The 27,720-nt window shown below is 37.7% G+C and overlaps 1 protein-coding gene and 1 non-coding gene across 3 annotated transcripts in view; one reads left to right on the top strand and one right to left on the bottom strand.

Moving 5' to 3' along the window:
- Window positions 1-19,937, bottom strand: part of ZMAT1 (zinc finger matrin-type 1) — a 51,451-nt gene extending 31,514 nt beyond the window's left edge. For both annotated transcript variants that reach the window (XM_030807061.1, XM_030807060.1), the window contains exon 1: window positions 19,594-19,937. In XM_030807061.1, coding sequence (XP_030662921.1) covers window positions 19,594-19,885 — 292 coding nt within the window. In that variant the 5' untranslated portion in view covers window positions 19,886-19,937. The remainder of the gene's footprint in view (window positions 1-19,593) is intronic.
- Window positions 3,491-3,597, top strand: LOC115833384. Its single transcript, XR_004028821.1, has one exon. It is a non-coding gene; the product is annotated as a U6 spliceosomal RNA (small nuclear RNA).
- Window positions 19,938-27,720: the final 7,783 nt, after the last annotated feature.

Here is a 27,720-nt window from a genome sequence, read left to right on the forward strand (position 1 = left end):
CATGTGCTAGGGACATAGGAAGACCTTAAGCCATAGCTTATCCCTTTCTAGATTTGACCCAATCATACACATGAGAAACGTATATTCACACACACGCCTTTTCACACAGCACTCCCCTCAGACACCCTCAGAGAGTTCACACTAATGGGAAATGACCATGGGACCAGCAAGCTCTAGGTCATCCATCCCTGCATCCAAATAGTAGGGAAATGTGGAGATAATCAACCCTCAGGACCTTCAGCCTCGAACGCCCATTAGTGCTACATTATAGAACCTACAAAAAAGAAATGGAACAAGTGTAGTGGATTCAGGGAAAGCTTTTGTCCAAGGATTCATCGTATTCCAAACCAGAGATGCTCAAATTGGTGAGAAACCCAACAAATGCCTTTCATATAATGAAGTCAGAATTTGCCATTATTGCACATTACATTTTTTGGGGGGAAAGTGCTTATGAATGGTGCAGGTTGACTCTGATATTCATTCCCAAATGACAATATGGCAGAGTGTTCCAGAAATGAGAGTGGCATTTTTATGGAATCACTATGGATACTGACCGTCTCAGTAAAAAGCTGTCTGGTTTGTGTGTATATTGTTTGATCAGGGTACATGGCAGCCAGTCACAGATTGGAATTCCATATGACAAAGTATCAGTGTACTATAAACAGGTTTTTAGATATCCCTGCATTATTTTTGCAATTAATCTTTATATGCAATGAGACTGGAAAGCTTTGTATGGGAAGACTCAAAATGTAAAGCTGCTTCCATAGAGTCTCACTGATTTTGAGATGGCTTTTGCTGCTCTGTTCTCCCTCTATATTTCTCTGCAGAACTCGCGTTAGAAACACAGATATTTGTTTTACAAAAAGGGAGATTGTTCCTTTGTTAAGCCATCATCTTATAAGCAATAGCAAATTCATGTTAGAAAAAAAAAGTGGGGGGATGAAGTTAAGGTGAGTTTTTATTAGTTTTCTTTTTGCTTGTTTATTTATGTAAATAGTGTTAAGTTGTTAGCAGTTTAAAATAATGGGTTATAAGTTATGAGAAGGTATCTGCAAGCCTCATGGGAATCTCAAACCAAAAAACATACAATAGATACACTAAAAATAAAAAGCAAGAAATTAAATCATATTATCAGAGAAAATCATCTTCACTAGAGGAAGACAGAAATGAAAGAAAGAAGGAAGAGAAGACCACAAAACAACCAGGAAACAAAAATCACAAGGGAAGAACTAAGTCCTTACTTATCAATAATAATACTGAAGGTAAATGGACTAAACTTCCCAATCAAAAGACAATGACTAACTGAATGGATTAAAAAACAAGACCCACCGATCTGTTGCCTAGAGGAAACATACTTCACCTACACAGACACATAGACTGAAAATGAAAGGATAGAAATAGACATTCCATGCCAATGAAACTAAAACAGAACAGGAGTCACTATACTTAGACCAGAGAAAATAGATTTCAAGACCAAAACTGTAAGAAGAGACAAAGAAGGACATTATATGATGATAAAGGGGTCAGTTCAGCCAGAGGGAGGACATAACAATTTTAAATAGATATGCACCCAACACTGCAGCACCCAGATATATAAAGGAAATATTACTCAAGTGAAAGAGATAGGCCCCAATACAATAACAGCTGGAGACTTCAACACCCCACTTTCAGCTTTAGAAAGATCTTCCAGACAGAAAGTCAACAAAGAAACAGCAGATGTAATCTGCACTACAGACGAAATGGATCTAACAGATATTTACAGAACATGTCATGTAACAACTGCAGAATACACATTCTTTTCCTCAGCACAAAGGTCTTTCTCAAGAATAGACCATATGTTAGGTCACAAAACAACTCTTAAAACACTCAAAAAAACTGAAATAATATCAAGCATCTTCTCGAACCACAATGGAATAAAACTAGAAATCAATAATAATAGGAATTTTGAAAACTATAAAAATACATGGAAATTAAACAATATTCTCCTGAATAACCAGTGGTTCAATGAAGAAATTAAGAAGGATACTGAAAAATTTCTTGAAACAAATAACAATAGAAACACAACATGCCAAAACCTATGGAATACAGCAAAAGCAGTACTCAGAGGGAAGTTTATAGCTATAAGTCTCTACATTTAAAAAGAGTTTAGAAAAACTTCAAATAAATAATCAAATGATGGATTTTAAAGAACTAGAAAAAAATAGCAAAACAACCCCTAAATTAGTAGAACAAAAGAAATAATAAATATCAAGCAGAAATAAATGAAATTGAAATTAAAAATACAAAAGATCAATGAAACAAAAAGCTGGGTTTTTTTGAAAAGTTAAACAAAATTGACAAACTGTTAGCCAGACTACCTAGAAAAAAAGCAAGAAGATCCAAATATATCAAATCAGAAATGAAAAAGGAGACATTACAACTGATACTGCAGAAATTCAAAGGATCATTAGTGTCTACCATGAGCAACTATATGCCAGTAATTTGGAAAATCTAAAGGAAATGGACAAATTCCTTGATAGATACAGCTTACTGACATTGAACCAGGAAGAAATCCAAAACCATTCAGGCCAACAACAAGTAATGAGATAGAAGCCATAATAAAAAAAAATTCTCAGTAAAGAAAAGCCTGGGACCTAATTGCTAAATTCTAGCAAACATTTAAAGAACTAAGACCAATCCTACTAAAACTATTCTGAAAAATAGAGGAGGAAGCAATACTTCCAAACTCATTCTATGATGCCAGTATTACCCTGATACCAAAACCAGACAAAGAGACATCCAAAAAAGAAAACTACAGGCCAAGATCTCTGATGAATATTGATGCAAAAGTCCTCAACAAAATACTAGCAAACAGAATTCAGCACTACATTAGAATGATCATTCATTGTGACCTAGTAGGATGTTTTTCCTGGGATGCAAGGATGGTTCAACATACACAAATTAATCAATGAGATACATCATATTAATATAATAAAGGATTAAAAACCATATGATCCATTCAATTGATGCTGACAAAGCATTTGATATAATTCAACATTCCTTTGTGATAAAAACCCTCACAAAACTGGGGATAGAAGGAACATACTTCAACATAATAAAAGCCATATACAACAGACCCACAGCTAGTATTGCAATGAATGGGGAAAAACTGAAAGGTTTTCCTCTAAGATCTGGAACTTGACAAGGATGCTCGGTGTCAAAACTGTTATTCAGCATAGTACTAGAAGTCCTAGCTAGAGCAATCAGACAAAAAAAAAAAAAAAGGTATAAAGGGCATCCAAATGGGAAAGGAAGAAGTCAAATTATCCTTGTTTGCAGATGATGATATGATCTTATATTTGGGAAAACCTACAGACTCCACAAGAAAACTATTAGAACTGATAAACAAAATCAGTAAATTTTCAGGAAACAAAATCAACACACAAAAAGGACTAGCATTTCTATATGCCAACAATGAACAATCTGAAAAAGAAATTAAAAAATAATTCAAATGCTTACTTCAACAGCACATATACTAAAATTGGAATGATACAGAGAAAATTAGCATGGCCCCTGCACACGGATGACACACAAATTCATGAAGCATTCCATAGTTTTTATCTCATGCCAGTCATAATGGTGATTACTAAAAAGTCAAGAAACAACAGATGGTGGCAAGGCTGTGGAGAAATAGGAACACTATTACACTATTGGTGGGAATGCAAATTATTTCAACCATTGTGGAAGACAGTGTAGTGATTCTCAAGGACCTAGAATGAGAAATACCATTTGACCCAGAAATCCCATTACTGGATATATAGCCAAAGGATTATAAATCATTCTGCTATAAAGACACATGCACATGTATGTTTATTGCAGCACTATTTACAACATCAAAGACATGGAACCAACCCAAATGCCCATCAATGATAGACTGGATAAAGAAAATGTGGTACATATACACCATGGAATACTACGCAGCCACAAAAAGGAATGAGATCATGTTCTCTGCAGGGACATGGATGAAGCTGGAAGCCATAATTCTCAGCAAACGAACACATGAACAGAAAACCAAACACCGCATTTCTCACTCATAAGTGGGAGTTGAATAATGAGAACACATGGACACAGTGAGGGGAATAACACACACTGGGGACAGTTGGGGGGTGGGGGCGAAAGGAGGGAGAGCATTAGGGCAAATAGCTAATACATGCAGGGCTTAAAACCTACATGATGGGTTGATAGGTCCAGCAAACTATGGCACATATATACCTATGTAACAAACCTACATGTTCTGTACTTGTATTCTGGAATTTAAAGTAAAATTTAAAAAATTTAAAAAAGTAATCCAATTTACAATAGCCACACATAAAATTAAATACCTAGGCATTAACTTAAGCAAAGAAATGCAAGATCTCTATAATGAAAACTGTAAAACACTGATGAATGATATTGAAGAGGACACCAAAAAATAGAAAAATATTCCATGTTCATGGATTGGAAGAATCAATATTGTTAAAATCTCCATAGGACTCAAAGCAATCTACAGATTCAAAGCAATCCCTATCAAAACACCAATGACATTCTTCACAGAGATAGAAAAAAAATCTCAAAATTTATATGGAACTACAAAAGACCCAGAATAGCCAAAGTTATCCTAAGTAAAAAGAACAAAACTGGAGGAATTGTTCCTCCATTACCTGACTTCAAATTATACTACAGAGCTAAAGTAACCAAAACACTGTGGTACTGGCATAAAAGCAGACACACAGACCAATGGAACAGAATAGAGAACCCAGAAACAAATCCACACACCTACAGTGACCTCATTTTTGAGAAAGGTTCCAAGAACATAATCTGGGGAAAAGATAATCTCATCAATAAACAGTGCTGGGAAAATTGGATATCCATACGCAGAAAAATGCAGCTAGACCCCTATCTCTATATACAAAATTAAAATCAAAATGCATTAAAGACTTAAATGTAAGACCTCAAACCATAAAATTACTACAAGAAAACATTGAGGAAAATCTCCAGGACACTGGTCTTGGCAAAAATTTCTTGAGCAATACCCCACAAGCACAGGCAACAACATAAAAATGGACAAATGGGATCATATCAAGTTAAAAAGCTTCTGCACAGCAAAGGATATAATCAACAAAGTGAAGAGACAATTCACAGAATGGGAGAAAATATTTTCAAACCACCCATCTGACAAAAGATTAGTAACCAGAATATAGAAGGAACTCAAAGAACTCCAATGGAAAAAATATCTAATAATCCAATCAAAACATGGGCAAATGATTTGCATAGCCGGTACTCAAAACAAGACATACAAATGGCAAACATGCATATGAAAAGGTGTTCAACGTAATTAATCATCAGTAAAATGCAAATCAAAGCTACAATGAAATAACATCTCACCTGTTAAAATGGCTTATATCTAAAAGACAGGCAATAGCAAATGCTGGCAAGGATGTGGAGAAAAGGGAATCCTGATACACTGTTGGTGGGAATGTAAATTAGTACAACTACTAAGGAGACCAGTTTGGAGGTTCCTCAAAAAACTAAATTGAGCTACCATATGATTCAGCAATCTCACCACTGGGTATTTACCCCAAAGAGAGGAAATCAGTGTATCAAAGAGATATCTGCACTGCTATATTTGTTGCGGCACTGTTTACAATAACTAAGATTTGGAAGCAACCGAAGTGTCCACCAACAGATGAATGCATAAAGAAAATGTGGTACAGATACACAATGGAGTACTATTCAGCCATAAAATGAATGAGATTCAGCCATTTGCAACATCATGAATGGAACTGGAGATTATGTTAAGTGAAATAAACCAGGCACAGAAAGACAAATATTGCATATTCTCACTTATTTGTGGGATCTAAAAATCAAAACAACTGAATTCACAGACATACAGATTAGAAGGATAGTTACCAGAGGCTGGGAATGGTAGTGGGGGGTTGGTGGGGAGGTAGAGATGGTTAATGGGCACAAAATAAACAGAATGAATAAGCCTAGTATTTGATAGCACAACAAGGTGCCTATTGTCAGTAATAACCATATATTTTTAAATAATGTAAACAGTAATTGGGTTGTTTGAAACTCAATGGATAGATTAGGGGATGGATACCCCATTATTCATGATGTGCTTATTTCACACTGCACGCCTGTATCAAAACATCTCATGTATCCTACAAATATATACACCTACTATGTACCCATGAAAAGTAAAGGCTGGGCATGGTGGCTCATGCCTGTAATCCCAGCACTTTGGGAAGCCAAGGTGGGTGGATCACAAGGTCAAGAGACTGACCCATCTTAGCCAACGTGGTGAAACCCCATCTCTACTAAAATACACACACACAAAAACAAATTAGCTGGGCGTGTTGTTGCACGCCTGTAGTCCCAGCTATTTGGGAGGCTGAGGCAGGGGAATCGCTTGAACCTGGGAGGTGGAGGCTGCAGTGAGCTGAGATTGCGCCACTGCACTCCAGCCTGGTGACAGAGCAAGACTCCATCTCAAAAAAAAAAAAAAAAAAAAAAGAAAAGTAAAAATTAAAAAGAAAGTTAAGTAAATATTATTCTTTGATTACAATATAACTTATTACAAAAGAACCATTTCTTTTAAGGAAACAAAAGGAAACTATTAAAGGTTCAAGAATTCCTAAAATTTAACACTTATTTCTCTCCTAGATCAACCCTTAATTCCAGACTTCTCCAAGTTTGAAACTGACACTCAAGTTCATAAATATCAATGCTGTTTTTTTTTAAACACACCCCTTCACGACTGGGGCTCCAGATCATTTCCATGAAGCCTATGAAAATACTAGTGCTCCTGTAATTTTTCGTTTAGAATGGCATTGCCTAGACTTACTTCCTTTGACTCTTCCTCAAACAAGTTCTTGGTCTCTTTTTTTTTTTAATCAAATGGCATAATATTCCTGGAATTAAAATCTCAGTCATTCTTCTCCCCAGAAAATTATTGACTCATATCAATTCTAGCTTATAACATTTTTCAACCTCTACCTTTTCCTTTTAATTCATAACACTACCTAGTTCAGGCCCTCAGTGTCTTGGGTATCATATAGTTTTATTGTTATGTATTGAGCTTAGTTTCAAAGTATTATGGTAGATATTTTTGAGAGATAAGAAAGAACAAACATTTAATGAGGCCCTCTGTATGTCAAAAATGATAGATTATCCCTTTAGACCTTAAGACAAATGTGCAAGGTAAGTGGCACATTTGTCTAAATGTTCAAAAATTTTGAAGAATAGAAAATTAGGATTCAGCGAAATCAAAATAACTTGTCACATGTCATTTGGTTTAGCTGGAACTTAACTTTGCATTATCTTGACTCTTTTCATTATGCATACATAACTGTTCCACATGTTGGAGACGACAAACTACGTGATGCAATTCCTAATTTCATGAAATTGACAATTTAGTAAGGAAGATGAGATGTGTATCGAAAGAACTATGATCCCAAGACCAACATGGTCTAAGTGTTATAAGGCACAAGAAGGTACAGTGTGCTCCTGCTGAGGAATTTGGGGGGAAAAAAAGGTTTCTGGAGTAGAACTGATTTTGAGCTAAACTTTAAAAGATGTGTAAAATTCAAACAAAAAGAGTGGAATACAAGTATTTCAGGGGAGGCAAGAGTATGAACGACAATAATGGAAAGCTTAGAATAAAGCCAAGTCATGATGGGCTTCACAAGGGCATATGGACTTAATTCTGCATTCAACGGGGGGAAAGGAGTGACTTAAAGTGGGTATACCAGGGGTCAGTTTCAGGCTTCAGGATTGAACCAGAAGAAGGGCAGTGGGCACAGAATGGAAGGAAAGAATAGAAGAGGTATATCAAAACTAGAGAGTATTAAAGCTTGAGTTTAGAACTTGCTATGAATACAATAATCCTTTAGATTTATTACTTTTTTTTTTTTTTTGAAACAAGGTCCTACTCTTTACTCGGGCTGGAGTGCAGTGGCACAATCATGGCTCACTGCAGCCTCCACCTCCTGGGCTAAGCAATTCTCCCACCTCAGCCTCCCAAGTAGCTGGGACTACAGGCACACACCACCATGCTCAGCTAATTTTTTTTATTTTTTGTAGAGACAGGGTTTCACCATGTTGCCTAGGCTGGTCTCAAACTCCTGGGCTGAAATGATCTGCCTGCCTCTGCCTCCGCCTCTGCCTCCCAATGTACTGGGACTACAGGTGTGAGCCACTGTGCCCGGCCTAGATCTATTACATTTAAGCTTAAGGAATATTGTTCCTGATGCAGGAGATGGAGCTTTGACTTTACATGCAATAAATTCGTCTACAATTGTCAATGACAAATTCTGTTTATGGGTGTAATAAATGTGTTGATCCTCTGATTTCAGTAATTGAAAATTAAAATACATGAAAACATGAAATTATAAAAGATATTGGAATGATGATTCACATTTACAATGTATTTAAAAGGCAGACTGTGAGTTCTGCAAGGAGAAAATAAAGGAAAAAAAAGAAAAATTAAAATGTACTTAAAAGGATTTATCCAAATTTTTTCTAAGTAGCATACTTTCCTAATTCAGTCAAATGGTTTATATCTACTCAAATATTCAGGAACAATCCTAATGTAAAAATAATTATTAATCAGGGTTTTCTATCACATCCACACACATAGCTTTTCAAAATCATACATGCTGAATTAAAATCAAAGTATCTATGAGTGGTTCAATTCATCCATAAGTGATTCTTATGATCAGTCAGGATGGGAATCGTTGCCCTATAGGACAGGCCTAGAATCTTACACATAATAGCTGTCCAGTATCTATTTGGTGACTAAGCTGATTGATATAAAAGTCTTGCCATCTAGAATGGTACTTACCAAGCTAAATTATGCTTTAGTCTAACATGAAGAGATTTTTGAAAAAAAATAAGGATATATAAATGTACATCTTTTTTGCACTACTTCAAATCTACTTAATTCTCCGAAGTTGAGGCTAAATAATCTCTGCTTTTAGCCTATATTTGGCCATAATCTCTTAGCCAAACTAGTCGTTTGGTTCAATCTTCCACCACGGTTGTTTTCAAGCCTAGCTGCACACCAGAATCACCAATTAAAACATACCAGTGCCCAGGATCCACTCCAGACTAATTAGAATCTCTGAGAGCGGTTCCCAGTCATATTTTACTATTTGTTTTGTTTCTTAAAGTTTCCCAGGTGATACAACAAGGTAAGTATAAACCTTCTTCTAAAATGACAATCCTTCAATATTTTAAGACAACATTATTTATTTAGGACATATTTATTCTTCCCTCCCTCTCTGCCCTATTTGTGAATTAATCCCAGTATGTCATAATTTCTAATCCTTTTATTAGTTTGCCTAAATCCCTGCCACTCATAAGGTATAACCTAAACACAATCACTTTAATACTGTAATAACAACAAATAAGTAAAATGGGACCACCTTTTTCACTCTGCTATTAACTAGCTGTATGACTAAGAACATATCACAGCCTTTCAGATTTCTGTTTCTACCTGACTTTATATGGGTTGATGGTGATCAATGAAAAAATATATTTTAGATGGGAATACATACGGAAGCAAAATTTTGGTGGGGTACTTATTTTTTTAAATTGTGGTAAAATCCATGTAAAATTACTATCTCAACCATTTTAAGTGTACAATTCAGTAGTATTAAGCATATTTAACTCCTTATTTTGAATATTTATCTTCTATTAATATAGTCTACAATAGCTTCACCATTTTTTGATGGTCATATCATACTGTTGACTCATGCTCAGCTAACTTTCGATTAAATACATGGTTCTTTTTGATCTAGAACTGGCTAAAATATATCCCTCCAGGACATAGTTAGAAATTCTTCTGGATCCCAAAACAGATCCAATATATACTTATATTTTTGATTTTAAGTTTTACCTTGTTAGAGTCAAACCACCATTTCCAGGCTTTCAAGATCTTTTTGGATCTTCTAGAATCTGCCACCAGGAGGCTCATGGAAGGGGGGTTTCCACTGAGAACAAATTTATAAAATGGGTGTTGTTTTCCAGAGGCTACTGTATACTGCCAAATTCTCCTCAGGTTGCATTTCCTCTAAATTTGACATGAATTTGATGATGTCTACTTTCTAAAAGTCATACCTAAGGCTTGGAGAGGTTAAACAGTTTGCCCAAAGTCACACAGCTGGTAAGTGTCAAAGCCAGGATTCAAATCTAAGTCTGCCCAAGGTTTCCCTGAGCTTGCTCTTAAAAAGGCTAGTCTTTTTTATTTTTTCCGAGATGGAATCTTGCTATGTCATCCAGGCTGGAGTGCAGTGGTGTGATCTTGGCTCACTGCAACTTCTGCCTCCGGGGTTCAAGTGATTCTTCTGCCTCAGCCTCCCAAGTAGCTGGACTACAGGCGTGCGCCACCATGCCTGACAAATTTTTGTATTTTTAGTAGAGACGGGGTTTCATTATGTTGGCCAGGCTGGTCTTAAATTCCTGACCTCAGGTGATCCGCCTGCCTTGGCCTCCCAAAGTGCTGGGATTACAGGCAAGGCTAATCTTAAAAAGAGACGTCATCTCCAGGCTTGACATATGTAAGAAATATGTCTGACTCACAAGAGATGCTAAATGTTTCTTTCGATCCACCCAACCCCCAACCCCCACTATTTGAGGCATGATTTTTGGACTCCCAGAAAAAAATGACCAATAGCCAATTCTGAAAGTCGAGAGGAAACTGGTGACAATACAGATGTCTTTCAGCCTGTTTCAGGGTGACAGCCTAGAGGAAAGGCCAGCCTCAGGGAGCAGATGTTAAATTAGATAGGTGAGCAGATAATGTTGACTGTGAGGAAGATGACTGGGAAGGAACTAATGTTTACTGAGAACTCACTACCTGCCAGGAATAGAACTGTTCTGGCATAGAATTGGGACTTAAGAGCTGATTCTAGTAGAAATGGGAACCAAGGGATAGCTGAAGAAACTTAGGGGCATCTTCCTCTCTTTTCTTCTTTATACTCTCCCCATGTCTTTTCTCTTCCTTAACTGATTAGAATACGAAATAAATTTATTTTTATTGGTTGGCTGTTAAGTGTGGGTTTATACTGACTCTTAATTCCAAAAGTAGTTAAGAGTTGTAAAAAGCATTAGGATGAGAGAGACTGCATTAGTTTTCACCCTGCTATTAACTAGCTGTGTGACTAAGAACATATCACAGCCTTTCAGATTTCTGTTTCTACCTGACTTTATATGGGTTGATGGTGATCAATGAAAAAATATATTTTAGATGGGAATATATACAGAAGCAAAATTTTGGTGGGGTACTTAGCAGAGGACCCAAACACGTAGCTGCTTCCAAATACGAAGCACAGAAGATGATTTAAAGTTTTCAGCAGCTATACAGATAACACAAACCTTTAAGGGCCTAAAAAATCAAAGGGTCCCAATATTTCTTCTTCTACTCTTCCATTATCTTTATTTTCTTGTCTATATCCTAACCCTAAAGCTGGCTCTCTCCAAAATATCTCTTTGTAAAAATCCATGAGGCATTTCTATTACCAAGTGTAATATTTTAATAATTGCAACACGAGTTAAAAAGAAATTTTTCTGCAAAATTAATATTTTGGTTATTTAGGTACAATAGTTGAGTTTTCCCCAATGATAAATGTACAAAATTCATGGCAGATGGTCTTTTATCTTTCAATCTAAGTAAGTAAGAAATTAGGAGAGCTAGAATTAAAAATATAAACAGATTAAACATTAGAATATCAAATGACAATATACTGAATATTGTGAAGCATGATTTCAAGTCTCATCTGGAAAAAATACACTTCTTTGAACATGGTATGGTAAATACTTCCTGGTTAATTTTAGGCATATTTTTTCAATATTTCTAGCCTAGAATTTTTCAACTGTTCTTCATTCCCTGGTACATTTGAACTTTTTTATGCTACTATAAACTTGGAAAAGAGATAAGGATAGAGGAGCAAGTTTTTTTTGTTTGTTTTTTTGAGATGAAGTCTCACTCTGCCGCCCAGGCTGGAGTGCAGTGGTGAGATCTTGGCTCACTGCAACCTCTGCCTCCCGAGTTCAAGTGATTCTCCTGCCTCAGCCTCCCAAGTAGCCGGGATTACAGGCATGCACCACTGTGCCTGGCTAATTTTTGTAATTTTAGTAGAGATGGGGTTTCACCATGTTGGCCAGGCTGGTCTCAAACTCTTGACCGCACGTGATCCACTCACCTCGGCCTCCCAAAGTGCTGGGATTACAGGCGTGAGCCACCATGCCCGGCCGAGGAGCAAGATTTTATAATCAGAATCAAAGCCTACTTTAGTGAAACTTGGTATTGAGATCTTAATGACACAAAGGCATGCTCTCAAATATGAAGTGGAATGTACCATCTTTAAAATATACAGGAATTTCTGATGCTGATATCATTTATTTCCATTTTAACATGAAACAAAAGCAATGGGGAATAAGAAAGTACTATCAAAAACTAGGTTCAAAATGGGAAGATAACCTACATGTGATAATGAAGTAAGGGTTTAAAAATAGTAAGATGTGGAAAAGATAAGACCAGTGTTTACTAGATGGTCCCATTTATACTCAGGATATAAGAGGGTAAAATTGCTTTGCAATGCTGTGCTTTGTGGTAATAAGAAACTATTCAAGTTGCCAACTGTTAACAAATTAAGCGTAACTTTTAAATATACATTACTTTCCATAAATTAAATACATCACAAAGTTCTTCAGAGTGGAGAAATATGGTCATATAACAAAACTATGACCTATATGTACAGAGTTTCAATTTGGGATGATGAAAAAGTTCTGGAGATGGACAGTGCTTTGTGAAGCTTGCTTGACAATGTAAATGTACTTAATGCCACTGAATTTCACCCTTAAAATGGCAAAGTTTATGGTGTGCATATTTTACCACAATAAAACATAAAATAAAATATTGAAAAAAATAAAAGATAAAAGCATCTGAATCACTGCATGAAGGACGGCTGCCCTGTAGAGTCAACCTGCTGCTCAGAGGAAACTGCATGAGCAAGTGATGGTTGTTTTGCTACCATGACATAAACAATCCACTTTTGGATAACATTTATGATGGTTATTTGAAATGAAATGGTAGTTTTGTGACAAATTATAAATGGGATCTGATCGGAGAGCTCATATATTCCATGTAATGTATTTGATTACATGTAAGTGTGGCTTCAGCATTTGGTAGGAGAATGAATAAACTCCAATTTTCTATAAATAAGAGTGTTTTACCTCTTCATTTCCCTCTTACAAGAAATGTTTTCATGACCTAAGAAAATAAACCTTTCATAATAATTTGTAATGGGGAGAAAAACTATGACCTACAGCACTGGGATGTAGGAAAAAAATAAATAAGATTCTGAGCTGGTCAAATAGATTCAAATCCCATCTTTATCCACAACTATATAGCCTTCAGCAAATTATGTAACCACTATGGACCGTTTTTTATTTCGCCTAAAAGGTACAGAAATACAATGTGTAATTTTGAATTCTAGGATTTGGTGAATGTTAAATGAAATCATTTTTAAAACGTTCAACACATGTAGGCACTTGATAAAGTATGCTTGTTCACTAATTCAGAAGCTTTGAACTTTTTACTTAATATTATACATAATCATTTTATTTAGACCAGAGTTATTTTAGAGGTCATCTAGTTCATGGTTTCTGAAACTCGGCACTATTGTCACTTTGGGCCAGATAATTGATTGTGGTGAGGAGCCTGTCCTATGCATTGTAGGATATTTGGCAGCATCTTTGGCCTCTGCCAATCAGATGCCGGTAGCATTCCATAGTTGTGACAACCAAAAATATCTCCAGACAACGTCAAATATCCCATGAGGCAAAACTGCCTCCAGTTTAGCACCAATCCAATGTCCTCATTTCATAAATGTGGAAGCTAAGGCCCAGAGAGGTAATAGGAATTAAAGAATTGAGGGAGGTAAAATGTAAAACATATGATTCTAGACTCAGGTGGATTTGGTCTATCAAAAAATTCTAGTAGTCTGGGAAGAGACAATAGTAATAGTAGAGGGATGTTCTTAAGTCAGTAAAATGCAATTAGGAGTACTAATAACTCACATTCTATGGACTTGGGCATTACTAAAATCCCTTATGTTGATATAAAATACTCAATTCAGTTTGTACCAGAATATCTGCCTTCAATGATATAAAAAGCCAAGAGGTTGACTTGATAGAAACTTACTTTTTAGCTACTTTTGTTGGATTGTGCCTACTCCAAATAGCAGCACTATTATGTGAAAGTAAAGTAACATTAACTTCTGCATTCAGAAGTGCAGCTGAGTGTGAAATCCAAATTATCATATTTGAAACCTTCTAATTAATGCTACTACATAACAACAGGCAATTTAAGATGAAATGCATCTTTATGACAAAAATAAAACATTTATGGCTTGAGTGAGAATAATGAATTTGGTCCACCCGTGCTTATGGAATTGTAAACCATGCAGGATCTCTGAGGAAAGGAACCAGAAAATTACCATATTTCTTCAGTTCCGGGCAAGAGAATTCTCTGTTCATTCCAATTAAATGTTCTTTGTTAACCCCCAAGTTTAAGCTATTCAAATTACGTGACTCTATTTTAGATATAACTGGCTATATTTAATAAAATGAATCTCACTTGCATTTGTTAAATGACAATTAGGTTGAGTTGCACAAACCCCCAAATTTCCTCCTCAGGATAACTCGTCAGATGTTTATGGGAAAAACTTGCTATTAGAAGTTTTAATGCTTTGCTGAAGTGGGAAGTTCACAGGCCAACTGATCTTGATGCAAAAACATCTAGCATTGTAAAAGATTCGTTGTATATCCTACTTTAATAAAGTAACAAAAATAGAGCAAACTTCAGGACTGGCTGCAATATCATAAACATAAATCTCATTCTCAGTCACAGATTTAAAGTCAGGCATTAAAAAAATCTGAGAAATAATCATTTTAATTGTGCAAAGAGCACATATGCTGTATTTTCCATGATTACACTTTTAAACTCCCTCAAGCATTCTTGATTAAATAGAATTAAAAAAAACTGACTTGACCTTTGCAATCTTTTAATACAATACCATCACAATCTTAGAAAAGAATGAGCAGAGCACAGCACTAAGTTATAGGAGACTGGGGAACTGAGTTAACCTACACAAAACGTTTTAACTCTTTTTCCCCTAAGGGTCACACTCTGTTTAAGGAGTTTTCATGAATAATAGCTGTGGTAGAAATGCAGATCTGTACCTCTCAGCATGATGACTCACAGCTATAACGCTATCTAGTGTCCTTAGTTTTTCAGCTCATAAGATTAACACCTGACTTATGAGTTTGCCAAGTTTTAGCTACTTTACAGTTAACACAATCAAACAAATAATGAAGGGTTTCCTATGGCATGTTAACGATTACAAATTACAACAGAATTAACAAAATAATTGGGAGTACTAGTTATATGTTTAACATTTACATTGTCTTTATTTAAACCAAGTCCTTTACCTTCATAATCATAAGCACTTTGTGGCTAGCCAGCTCAGGGTTCATGCTTGTGAAGTCAGAAACTGAATTAAGGTACTGTGTAAATCCATTAATACACTTGGTCCCATGACAGCTACTTTGCATCAGAAAGCCACCAAATACATGGCATTCATTCCGACAGGTTAGTAAATGTGAATGAATCTGCAAGGCTGGTTTCAGATGGGAAAGAATCAAAGTTTTTATCTTAACCGATATGTAATAAATATAGTAAGGGGTATGCTTAAGTTAGTCTTTAAAACAAGCTTAGTATTTTCACACACTGAAATCTAATAGAGAGGGTCAGAAACGAACAAATAATAATTTACCTCTCTCCAGACATCTCCACCTGCCAAATGCAGAGAATTAAAAACTAATTCTGTAACAGTTTACTATTCTTCCCTCACACCAACATTAGATTTACAGTATAATTTGCTTTACTGTGCCTGTAGTATATAAAATACTATGAGCTACAGAGTACAGATTTATAATAAACAATGGAATGGTCCTGTGGCTCAGGATTCTGACTAGTAACATTTAAAACTGCATTCCTTCCCTTATTTAAATATTTTATAATTTTACTATCAAACACTATTATTGAGTTGTTTAGTATAGCTGTGTTTAATTTGTCCGTATATCCTTAACACTAAGCATAGTGCCTGGCACACACACATAGAAGTGTTCAATAAATGATTCCTGAATACATGAAAGGTTACCCACTAGATTTTCTTTTTCTTTCTTTTTTTGTTTTTTTTTTTTGAGACGGGGCCTCGCTCTGTTGCCCAGACTGGAGTGCAGTGGCGTAATCTCGGGTCACTGCAACCTCCCACTCCCAGGTTCAAGTGATTCTTCTGCCTCAGTCTCCCGAGTAGCTGTGACTATAGGCGTGTGCCATCACGCCCGGCTAATCTTTTGTATTTTTAGTAGAGACGGGGTTTCACCGTGTTAGCCAGGATGGTCTCCATCTCCTGACCTCGTGATCTGCCCACCTCCGCCTTCCAAAGTGTTGGGATTACAGGTGTAAGCCTCCGTGCCCAGCCTACCCACTAGATTTTCTTATGGTGGTCTTACTATCATTTAACTTGAAACTTTACTGAATAATATGGAGACAAATGATAGTCTTGTTAGGTCATTGCTACACAAACGGATTAATAGCTAAATAAAAAGCCAGAAGGTCTTCCAATCTAAAACAGGATACATTTGATATATTTTTTCTTAAAAGGAAGAGGTAAATAAGCAATATTTTTTTTTACTATGAATATACCAGAACATTATTCCTGAGTGAAAATTCATTTTTGAGCCATTAAACATTTTTGAAAAATGAAATATGAAGTGTCCTACGAAATCTCATAATTCCCTTTACTGTGAATTCTGAGTGTATATGTGTCTTTTCAGATGACATTTCTTTTCTTTTTTTGTTCTATTTCTAGGTTTACTGCTCAATGTCCCATTTGTAACCTTTGAAAGCTTCTAATATTCCCTGTTTGCTAGTTTCTAATCTCCACTGACATTTGTTCATTATCCACCCCAAGACAGATGAAATCCTCAAGAATAACAGCTACAGTTCAAAATGGATCAGCAAATGCTTTTCCAAACCACTTTTAATGATCCTATAAGGAATGGACTTGCAATAATTGAATCTTGACAATTCTTTGACACCTTTTAGAGCAATCTCTTAACTAGGACTTAAACAAGCAAAAGATACTGGCACACCACCAAGTAACATTTTCCTTTCTTCTCCTTGATCCGCCATCATAATTGACAACCATTTATGGCATATGTGTATATATATATATATTCTATATATATATATATAGAGAGAGAGAGAGAGAGAGAGAGAAACAAAAATATTTTGAGGCCTAATAGTGTTTCGAACAGTGCAATATATAAAATGTTTGCCATTTGTTAAGTGAAAAGGTGAGAGAATTTTAGTTTGGACTGAATAGTGAATGAAGGATATTTAGCTAAAATGAAATGGTAAGAGAATTTTTAGGTTAACAATTATATTTGGTTTTTCATATGCTAGTAAATTGTCTCAACACTAACTCAACATAGATCTCATTATTCACTGAATGTCAGGTGATAACTATCAGAAAAGGTTTCTTACGATTTATGAGTTATTGTTCTAGGGCACAACCATGGAAATGTGATTGAAAGAGTATCAATCCAGAACAGCAAAATCATGGTTGTTGATACTTTCAGATCTGAAATCAACCCTCAGAGTGTGGGTAGTTTTATTCCCTTATTTCAAAAATGTCAAAACCCAAATCGAGAGGGCATGGGGCCTGTTCAGGGTCACAAAGTCCAGTGAATTAATTAGCAGCTGAACCTACGTTAACTGCATCACACTCCTACGCCAGGGTGCTCCTCATTTTACTGCCTAGCAATAATATAAGTAAGGTATTGCTCCTACTTTATGAAATTAGCTCTCTGAAAGCCTTTAATATTTGCATATATTAAAAGATACTGCAAACAAACCAGTTACATCACCAGGCAAAAAGCCATATTTTTTTTTTCCATGAGATACTGGTCTTAAACCTTACTGAGAACAGATGATGAGAACCAAATTGAATTGTGATCTTGATGCCTATAAAACTGCTCTTGCCTACTAGCTGGTTACGGACATAGAGGTTGATATAAAAATTTAAAATCCAGATTTCATGTTTCCATCCCTTAAGGCTGATTGAAGACACTAAATGGAGTCTTTCAAAGGTTGACTTTAGTTAGAGAGTTGATAAACAAAACATTAGTGTATTTCTAACTTCCATATTTAATTAGTGGCATTTATGTAATGTGCCTATACAAATATTGTAAGGGTTTTTTTTCTACTTTGCCATTCCTCCAAAGTGAAAGGTGTGAAAGGTTATGGAATAGCACACAGGGATATATCATTTAAGAATGTGAAGAAGAGATTATTTTTATGCGATAATTTTAATGGGGTATCGTCCTAAGAAAAATGAACTTATTTTCCTCTATTTTGGTGTCCACAATCTTTCACTTTGGAGGCAAGTTAGCAACATAAGGTAACACAGCAAATTCTGGAAATTAATTACGAAATTTACATGTCAAAATGCTTTACTGGGATGCTCTGCAGTGGAATGGTCTCCACCAGCTAAGAACATTTCCCAAACTGCTTAAAAACACATTTCAATGGCAAATTTTACAGTTTGCTATTAGTAGGCTGTTTACAAGTATACAGAACTTTGTGTGAATACCGCTTATATTGAGCCAGTCAAGAAATCTTTTTATGTTAGGAGTAATATGTGTTGGTAGGTACAACAGAACTTATTAAAAGCCAAACCACCTTAAAGATGGACCTGTAAACCTTGCTTTACTAGGTCACATCCTCAAATAGCCAAAGAAAACTCTCCAAAGTGATTCCTGAAATCTGTACTTCTGCCACACTCTCTTCCTCTTTCCCTAGTAGAGTCCCCTCCACCAGACCTTACCTTCCTAAAATCCGACAATCTTACTTTAAAGCTCAAGTATACACTTGTAACCTGCCCAAATTTCTAACGCCATCTCTCTGTAAATATTCTACTTCGAGTTTCTACACTGCAGGACGTTGAACACCAAAGGGGGGTTTACTCCCCCTTATTTCTTCGGCATTTCCTCTTTTATCTCCACCCCTTTCTCCATTGGTCCCCCTTCCCTTATCCTTGACCCTCTTGGCCCACAGCACTTCTACCTTGCCTCCTCTCTCTTCCAAATCACACCTCAGCTTCCTACAGCACACTAAGGTGTCCTGGCTGGGAGAGAAATTATGTGGTATTTTTTTTTCCCTTCAAACTCCTGCCTCATGAGTACCTGCAATTCTTTTGCCTGGGGGCCCCCATCCTTTACAGGTGGGAGAGGTAGGGAAGGCCCTCTCTGCTTCAGTCCATCTTGCACACTCGGGGCTAATACGGCGGGGCGGGGCGGGGCGAGCTTGGCCTTTACTGCGCCACGGCAGGTGGGGGGTGGGGCAGTGGCGAACCGCGCCCAGCCCAATCTCGGACGGGCTGAAGAGAGGCAGCGAAGGAGATGGGGCCGCCCCCGCACCCCGGGACGGGAACTCACCTTCTCTGAGGCAAGGGCGGGTGTCTACTTTAAAACTACTGCCCCCCCTCCCCGCCGCCGCCATAGTGGAGCCGCCAAAGCCGCCGCCGCCGCCGTCGCCACAGCCACCGGCAGGCGGGCAGGCAGGGGCGGAGGTGGCGGAGGAGGCAGGAACAATTACTGCCGCCGCCGCCGCCGCCGCCGCCGCCGCCGCGCAGGCGGTGTAGGAGGAGGAGGAGGCGGCAGAGACGGTAGCTTCCTGAGGGGAAGACTCCGCCGCCAGCGGGCTGACTGTGCTCGGCGCCGCCGCCATCGCAGCGAGGCGCGCGGACAATTGCACTTGCGTCTCGATTCCGTTAAGCTCCTTTAGCCCCGCCTTCCGTTAGCCCCACCCCCTTTGTCCCTCTTTTCAACGCTTCAGCTCGAGCCTCGTTCTCGCTCCTCAGTCCACCAATCGGAGAGCTTTAAGCAGCCGGCCGTTTCCCCCTCCCCCACTGCCTTGCGTCACCTCACCTCCCTTTGGAGGGGAAGCAATGACGGCCAAGGGCAAAGGGCAAAAAGCGCGGGATGTAAAAGCACGTGGGCCTCGCACAGTGAGGCTTCTTTGGAGAGCTAATCTAGAACCAATTTAAGAGGAAAAAATGTCTCAACCTGTTGATTTCAGGATATCAATAGGAAACCTATTGATTTCACCTCCAAAATATCTCTGAAATATATCTTCATCTGGCTTTTTTTTTCTCTTTTTTCTTTTCCTTTTTTTTTTTTTTGAGGGAGAGTCTCGCTCTGTAGCCCAGGCTGAAGTGCAGTGGTGCCATCTCACTCACTGCTACCTCTGCCTCTCGGGTCCTGGTTCAAGCAATTTTGCCTCAGTCTCCCGAGTAGCTGGGATTATAGGCATGCGCCACCGTGCCCAGCTAATTTTTGTATTTTTAGTAGAGATGGGGTTTCACTATGTTGGCCAGGCTAGTCTTGAACTCCTGACCTCGTGATCCACCTGCGTTGGTCTCCCAAAGTGCTGGAATTACAGGCGTGAGCCACCATGCCTGGCCCCTGGCTTTCTTAAAGCACTTAGTACAGAGAATAGAACAGAATCTTTGGTCCTGACACATTGTTTTCGTGGCCTCTTAAAGGACTGCCTGTCTACAGATCTGCCCATCTTAATTACAATAAATTCCTGTGAATTCAGCACCCAATAGAAGTACTAGAATATTACTGATAATTTAAATTTCATCTTGTCCGCCCAACCTCTCCTCTCAAAGAAACCAATATCCTGATTTATATTTATTATTTCTTTGCATTTTAACATATATTCTTATCACATAGATATGTGCCTAAATAGTGTTGTTTAGTTTTGATTGTTTTCAATTTTCACAAATATTTATATCTTTTTCTAGGTAGCATTCTGGGACTTGTTTCTGCTTTTTTTCCCTCAAGCAATACTTCCACCTCAGCCTCTGGAGTAGCTGGGATTACAGGAAGGAGCCACCATGCTTGGCCTGGAACTTGTTTCTTTCACACAACACTCTGTTTCTAAGATTCATCTATGTTGTTGCTTGTAGCTGTAGTTATGCACTGTCGATGCTGTAGAATATCTCACCCTTTTCCTTATTGATGGGCACACCTCCTGGTGCATTTGTGCAAGTCTCCTTTAAGTATTCTCTCCTTTCCAGTCTTAGATCCATTGCTGTATTTCAAGTCTTCATGATATATGGTCAGAAGTATGGCATCTACCCCACTGGTCTTCTTTCCTCTGATCTCAATCCCTCCAATCTATTACCATATTGTTGCCAGTTGTCGCTGGCTGTCCAGTGCTTATTGGACAAAGTCAAAAGACACAGTTTTGCCCTGTTAGTCTCCCCATTCACCTCTTTGACCTCATCTCTTTCCACTGTCCCCATCTCTCCCCTCTGCTTTTGCTTTGATTTAGCAGTCCCTAAATCTTCTTAGATTCCTGTGAAGACCGCCAGGCGCGGTGGTTCACGCCTGTAATCCCGGCACTTTGGGAGGCCGAGGTGGGCAGATCACGAGGTCAGGAGATCGAGACCATCTTGGCTAACACAATGAAACCCTGTCTCTACTAAAAATACAAAAAAATTAGCTGGGCGTGGTGGCGGGCACCTGTAATCCCAGCTACTCGGGAGGCTGAGGCAGGAGAATGGCTTGAACCCAGGAGGTGGAGCTTGCAGTAAGTCGAGATTGTGCCACTGCACTCCAGCCTGGGCGACAAAGCGAGACTCCATCTCAAAAAAAAAAAAAAAAGATTCCTGTGAAGACCATGTTATTTCATGATGTAATGCTATTGTATATGTTCTTCTCTCTTCCTGAAACACCTTTTCCCCCACTTTAGGCACTTGCCTAATGAAATCCTATACACCCTTAGAAACCTAGACAACACATCTCTTCACCAAGTAACCTGTTCTGTCTCTCCTTAGAGTTAATTTCGCCTTCTTTTGTGCTACACCTATATCTGGCTTGTATTTTTATTGTAATGAATTATATACTTTGTACTTCTCAATAACCTGGGACCATTTGAGACAAAAGACAGCGTCTTATTTTCGATGACTCATGCTCCAGCCCAGTAAAGTCCTAGGACAGAAGTTGAAAGGCAGGGATCCCTAGGCCCAGGTCTCTAAGTCCCTAGATCTGGCTTATGATGTTTTCTTCTACGTACACAATTGTTTATTCATGTCCTCATCAACATTTGAAAGGGGTATTTCATGCAAAATAAAAGTCTCTTAACAACATGAAGATTTGGCAGTACTGGCTGTGCATTCCTGAATGGCTACAGTTGGCTAGAGCTGAATAACCAATTGGAGAGACTGGGAGTTCTGGGCTTTTAAGCACTTATCTTTATGTTGTTTTTTGTGGTTCAATAATTTACCGAAGATTACCTGAGTCAATGGGTAGCTTCTCTAGACTTCTACCTTGTCCTTATGTAAGTTAGATCAAATTTTATTCGTCAAGGAAATTACTGGATAGGCCAGACACAAGAAATAATCTGCTCAAGTAGCTAGTAGGACAAGGCAAGCATACAAATGGGGTGTGATTTTATTCCTTCTGATATGGAGGGATCTCTCAAAAACATTGTTTTTTTGAAATATGAATCACAATCCACTTATGTAAGAAATATTTAATCAGAATCTCTGGAGGAGTGAGCATCACTCAAGATTCAGTCAGCAAAAAAGAAACTACACTAGGTATTTCAAACAGAAAATATTTAATGTAGAATATCAGGTACTTAAAAGAATCAGAAAGGTTAAAGAAGTAAAATCCAGGAGACTTACGCAGATAAGGTCATCTGGCAGTTGGAAGCTTTTTCATCCTCGTCTATGTTCTCTCCTTTGTTGCAGAGCTTTTTCATCCTCTTCTATGTTCTCTCCTCTGTTGCAGAAGCTGGAATCCTATGAATTACATTTCCTAAACTTCTTGCCAGCAGGATTCTGAATATGGTTTAGGTATCACCAATGCTATGTATTTGTATGATATTTTTTAAATAGAAAGGAAATAAAAACCGTTCTTTATGTGGAATCTGGCAGATGTAAAACAAATTTTTTTCATGACCCTAGCATTCTTCTGTAAGTCTTGTACTCAAAGGCTTTGGAGGATCTGTGAGATTAGCAGTGGTTTTCTGCAGTTCCCTGACCTCTGTCTGACAGTAACAACTATATCAGTCAACAAATATATATTAAATTATGGAATTACTTTGTCCTTCTTCGGATCCACGGAAAATTCTGTCTCTGCCACTTTAACGGTAAAAAGAAGTGGTAGGATAATGCACAAAATAAAATACAATTATTAGTTAATTTTCTCCCCATCCTTCAACTGCATTTGGTGACATGCCATAGCATGAAAATGCCACCAAACCTCAGTCATGCACTGTGACAATAAGCACACACTTCCTTTCCCTCCTCTTATACTTATCATTGCTCTCTATGACAGTAATGTTATTAAGTGAATGCCAACGTAATTTATCTCACAGGAAAGAGGAGGTGGAATATAGCAGACACTAGCAATTAAAGAAAGCCTGCTATGGGCCAGACATTTCCTAGAATTTCCCAGTCTTCTCACAAAAGTGATGTTATACTGGGCTCATTAATTCCATTTAAAAACGCAAAACTCAGTCTCGTGAGTGTAAATAACTTCTCCATGGTTCTTTACTTATTGATTAAAATGGTCTGTTTATATCATTGACCCACAGGGAGGAGACTGTATTAATTGAAATGAATTTCAACTACCGGTCCCCCAAATCATAGAAAGGAAACAAGGGTGGGATTAGGGGAGGGAAGTTGGGTGTAAGGTAGGGGTAGAGGCGCTAAAAAGAAATAAAAGAGAATATTTTTGCATATGTGAGAAATCAGCAAAAAACAAAAAGCATACCAGTGGTCATTTCACTATATTTGCAGTGAAATATAACATACCTCATTTGGAATAATATGGGGAAATTGAAAAGCCATTATCAACAAACACAATACATTTATATTTATTTATTTATTTATTTATTTATTTATTTATTTATTTATTTTTGAGACGGAGTCTTGCTCTGTCTCCCAGGCTGGAGTGCAGTGGCACGACCTCAGCTCACTGCAAGCTACGCCTCCCGGGTTCATGCCATTGTCCTGCCTCAGCCTCCCGAGTAGCTGGGACTATAGGCGCCTGCCACCGTGCCCGGCTAATTTTTTGTATTTTTAGTAGAGACGGGGTTTCACCGTGTTAGCCAGGATGGTCTCGATTTCCTGACCTCGTGATCCTCCCGTCTCGGCCTCCCAAAGTGCTGGGATTACAGGCGTGAGCCACCGTGCCCGGCCCACAATACATTTAAAGGCATCAGAAAATGGGAGAAATAATCCAAACAGAATTTAATAGCATATAAGTAATATGACTGACATAGGAATGAATCTGACTAGGTATAATAGTAATGTTTAATTTTATTAACAAATGATTCGAAAGTGAGAAGCAATGGCAAACATCCAAAGTTGTTCAACAATACTAAAATTAAAGACAAATAAAAAGATACATTGAGATATACAAATAATCACCTCCCAAAGGCACTACCACTTAACACTATTACATTGACAATTAAGTTTCAACAAATGAATTTTGGGGAACATTGAGACAATAGCAGTATGTATAATGTGACTCAATTTTGAACAAAAATGTATTTGCACATATGAACATATAGCTTTTGAATTATATATAAACACACATAAAACATATCTGGAAAGTATATATGAATATACTATGAGTAGATACCCTGTGGTAAGTCAGGCTTAAGATGAAACTATAAGCCAATTAATGCATATATTTCCCCATTGTTTCAGGATTAATAGTGATAGATAAAATTACAATAGTATATGATGTACCTGGTTGGGAATGGAAGTTATAGAAATTTATCTTTATTGATATGAAATGTTGTCAAATATATATACATACATATATTTAAATGAAAAAGAAGTTATACAGAACTTTTATAAAAATAGATCTGTGTATGCCTAATGTATTTGTCTCATAGTGTACACTTTCATATATTCTCATTCTTGTTCTCTGCTCCCTACCCTCATCACAGACACACGCACGTCTTGTCAGCCTAGAGAGGGTCTGAAGGAAATATCCTAGCATGTGATTTCGTATCCAGATCTATGCCAGAATCACTCTTAATGTTTCCTTTCCTATGTAAACATCTAGAAAGTTCCAGAACGTTCTCACTGTTTGACTTTAACCATAGGAAAGTGTTTTCCTTTAACCTAAGCTTCTCCTTTATAATTGTTTAAAGGAAGAACATAGTTAGGCATTGGTCACTTAATCACACAGTGGAGTATGGAGTCAGTGAACGATTTCATCACTCCGTTTTCTTTTTGTTTCATGTGCTTTCCTGATCTCTGATTTTTATATTTTATGTTATTCATCCTCTTTACATCGCCATGCAGGTCTTGCTTTAAAAGGCATCAACTTTCCTTCCAGGTAGTGTCTAGAGTTGTTCTTTTGGATAAAAACTGTTCTCTGCATTCAAGTGACAATGAAGATAAATAAAAGTAATTTGACATGTAATAGTGTATGTTAGATTTTTAAAATTTAATACTGATCCTAAACCTAGCTAATAATCATCTTCTGGATATAAAGAACATCAGAATAAATGTCATTGTAGCCATTTTTTTTGTTATTGATAAAGGGTGTATTTCAGGTGGGCATTCTGAAAGAATTTAAGACAATTATAGAATGTGAAATTTTGTGCTAAGGGAAGAGGCTGAGAATTTAGCTTGATGATGATGTGTGTGTGTGTGTGTGTGTGTGTACTTAAACCAAATCTAGGTGTTTGAACTCTTCTTCAACAGAGCCACTCACCACAAGTCTTTTCTTCAGGAAAGAATGATTTTAAAATAACTCTATTCCAGGAGTGTTTGGGTGAGGGTCTGAACATTTTTACCGGGCCTCATATTCCAAAACTACTCAAAAGCACCACAGTATACTTAACTAATTATAACAATTGTCATTCACTGAGTGCTGAACATGATAAGAGAGAGAGTGACCTACTTTAGGTGCTGCAAAGACTGATGTGTATCTGATTATGGGATGCACATCTGCTGACTCTCACTTTAGCGCTCAATCCAATAGACCTACTCCCCTGAGTATTGTGTCTTTTCAGCCTCCAGGGATAGCACAGACATGAGGTTCCAAGAAGGGAAAACCTTGCAACTTTATAGCAAGTTTATGTGGTAATGATTCTGATAGTCCTTCTCCAAAGGGACCTATGACCATTTAGTTAGCTAACTGTACACTGAGGGAAATTACTTATACATTTTTTAGGCCTTTGGACACAGGGTTGTAGCTGACGCTATGTCAACTAGATGCCTGAAGACCTGAAGCATCATCATGGCCCTCTATTGGAGGCCCTCACTGTGTTTCTACTGAGTCTGCTCAGGTCTGGTTCACTGTCATTCTAATGAATCCACAAACTAATCTGCTTGTCATTTCCCTGATCCACAAATATATAATTAGAATGGATATACACGACAGATGATAGAATCTCCACATTTGTTCCTTAGCCTGTGAGGAGAAAGCTATCATTCTGGGGAAATTCAGTAGTAGCAGCTTCAGAGCTGCTACTATTCCAGCCAGAACAATAAATAAAACAACCATACAAAATCCTGTGTGGGCCAGGTGTGGTGGCTCATGCCTGTAATCCCAACACTTTGGGAGGCTAAGGTGGGCGGATCACCTAAGGTCAGGATTTCAAGACCAGCCTGGCCAACATGGTGAAACCCCGTCTCTACTAAAAATACCAAAAAAAAAAAAAAAAAAAATTAGCCGAATGTGGTGGCACACACCTCTAGCCCCAGCTACTCAGGAGGCTGAGGCAGGAGAATCACTTGAACCAGGGAGCTGGAGGTTGCAGTGAGTGGAGTTTGTACCACTGCACTCCAGCCTGAGTGACAGAGTGAGACTCCATGTCAAAAATAAATACATAAATAAATAAGTAAATAAAAATCCTGTGGGGAGTGGCATAAATTTGTGCCACTCTTAATGAATTAAATGATGTAAGGGTAGAGATGTCTATCATCTTCCCATTTAATTCACTAGTCTAGAGGGATTATGGAGGAGGAGAGTGAACTACCACAAACTCAAACAAGTATTAGCCCCGATGCAACTACTGTACTGGATGTGGTATTTTTGTCAGAACAGATGAACATGGTTTTAGGTACATGGTGTGTGGCCACTAATCTAGCAATGAATTATTTCCCATCACTATCATGAAGAATGACCAAGTGCAGTTCACATTCACATGCTTTGAAAAACAGAATTAATTTAGGGCTTTGCCCCAAAGATATGGTAACACTGCCACTGTTATAACGTAGTCTGAAGAGATATGGACTGTGTGGACATTCTGCAGAACATTGCTTTGATCCACTATATAGATAACACCACATCAATTGGATCAAACGAGAAATAATTGGCAGGTACATTTAAGTCATCAGTAAAACACATGTGCTCCATAGGGTGAGGAATAAAATCATTGCAGATTCATGTCAGTAGAGTTTCTAGGGGTCCAGTGGTTTGGGGCATATTGGCACAATCCTACAGAAACATTACACACATTGTAGTATTTTGTGTTGTCCACCACTAAGTAGAAAACACCACACCTGATATACTGCT

This window comes from Nomascus leucogenys, chromosome X (assembly GCF_006542625.1).
Source record: "Nomascus leucogenys isolate Asia chromosome X, Asia_NLE_v1, whole genome shotgun sequence".
In the NCBI taxonomy this organism is placed as follows: domain Eukaryota; kingdom Metazoa; phylum Chordata; class Mammalia; order Primates; family Hylobatidae; genus Nomascus; species Nomascus leucogenys.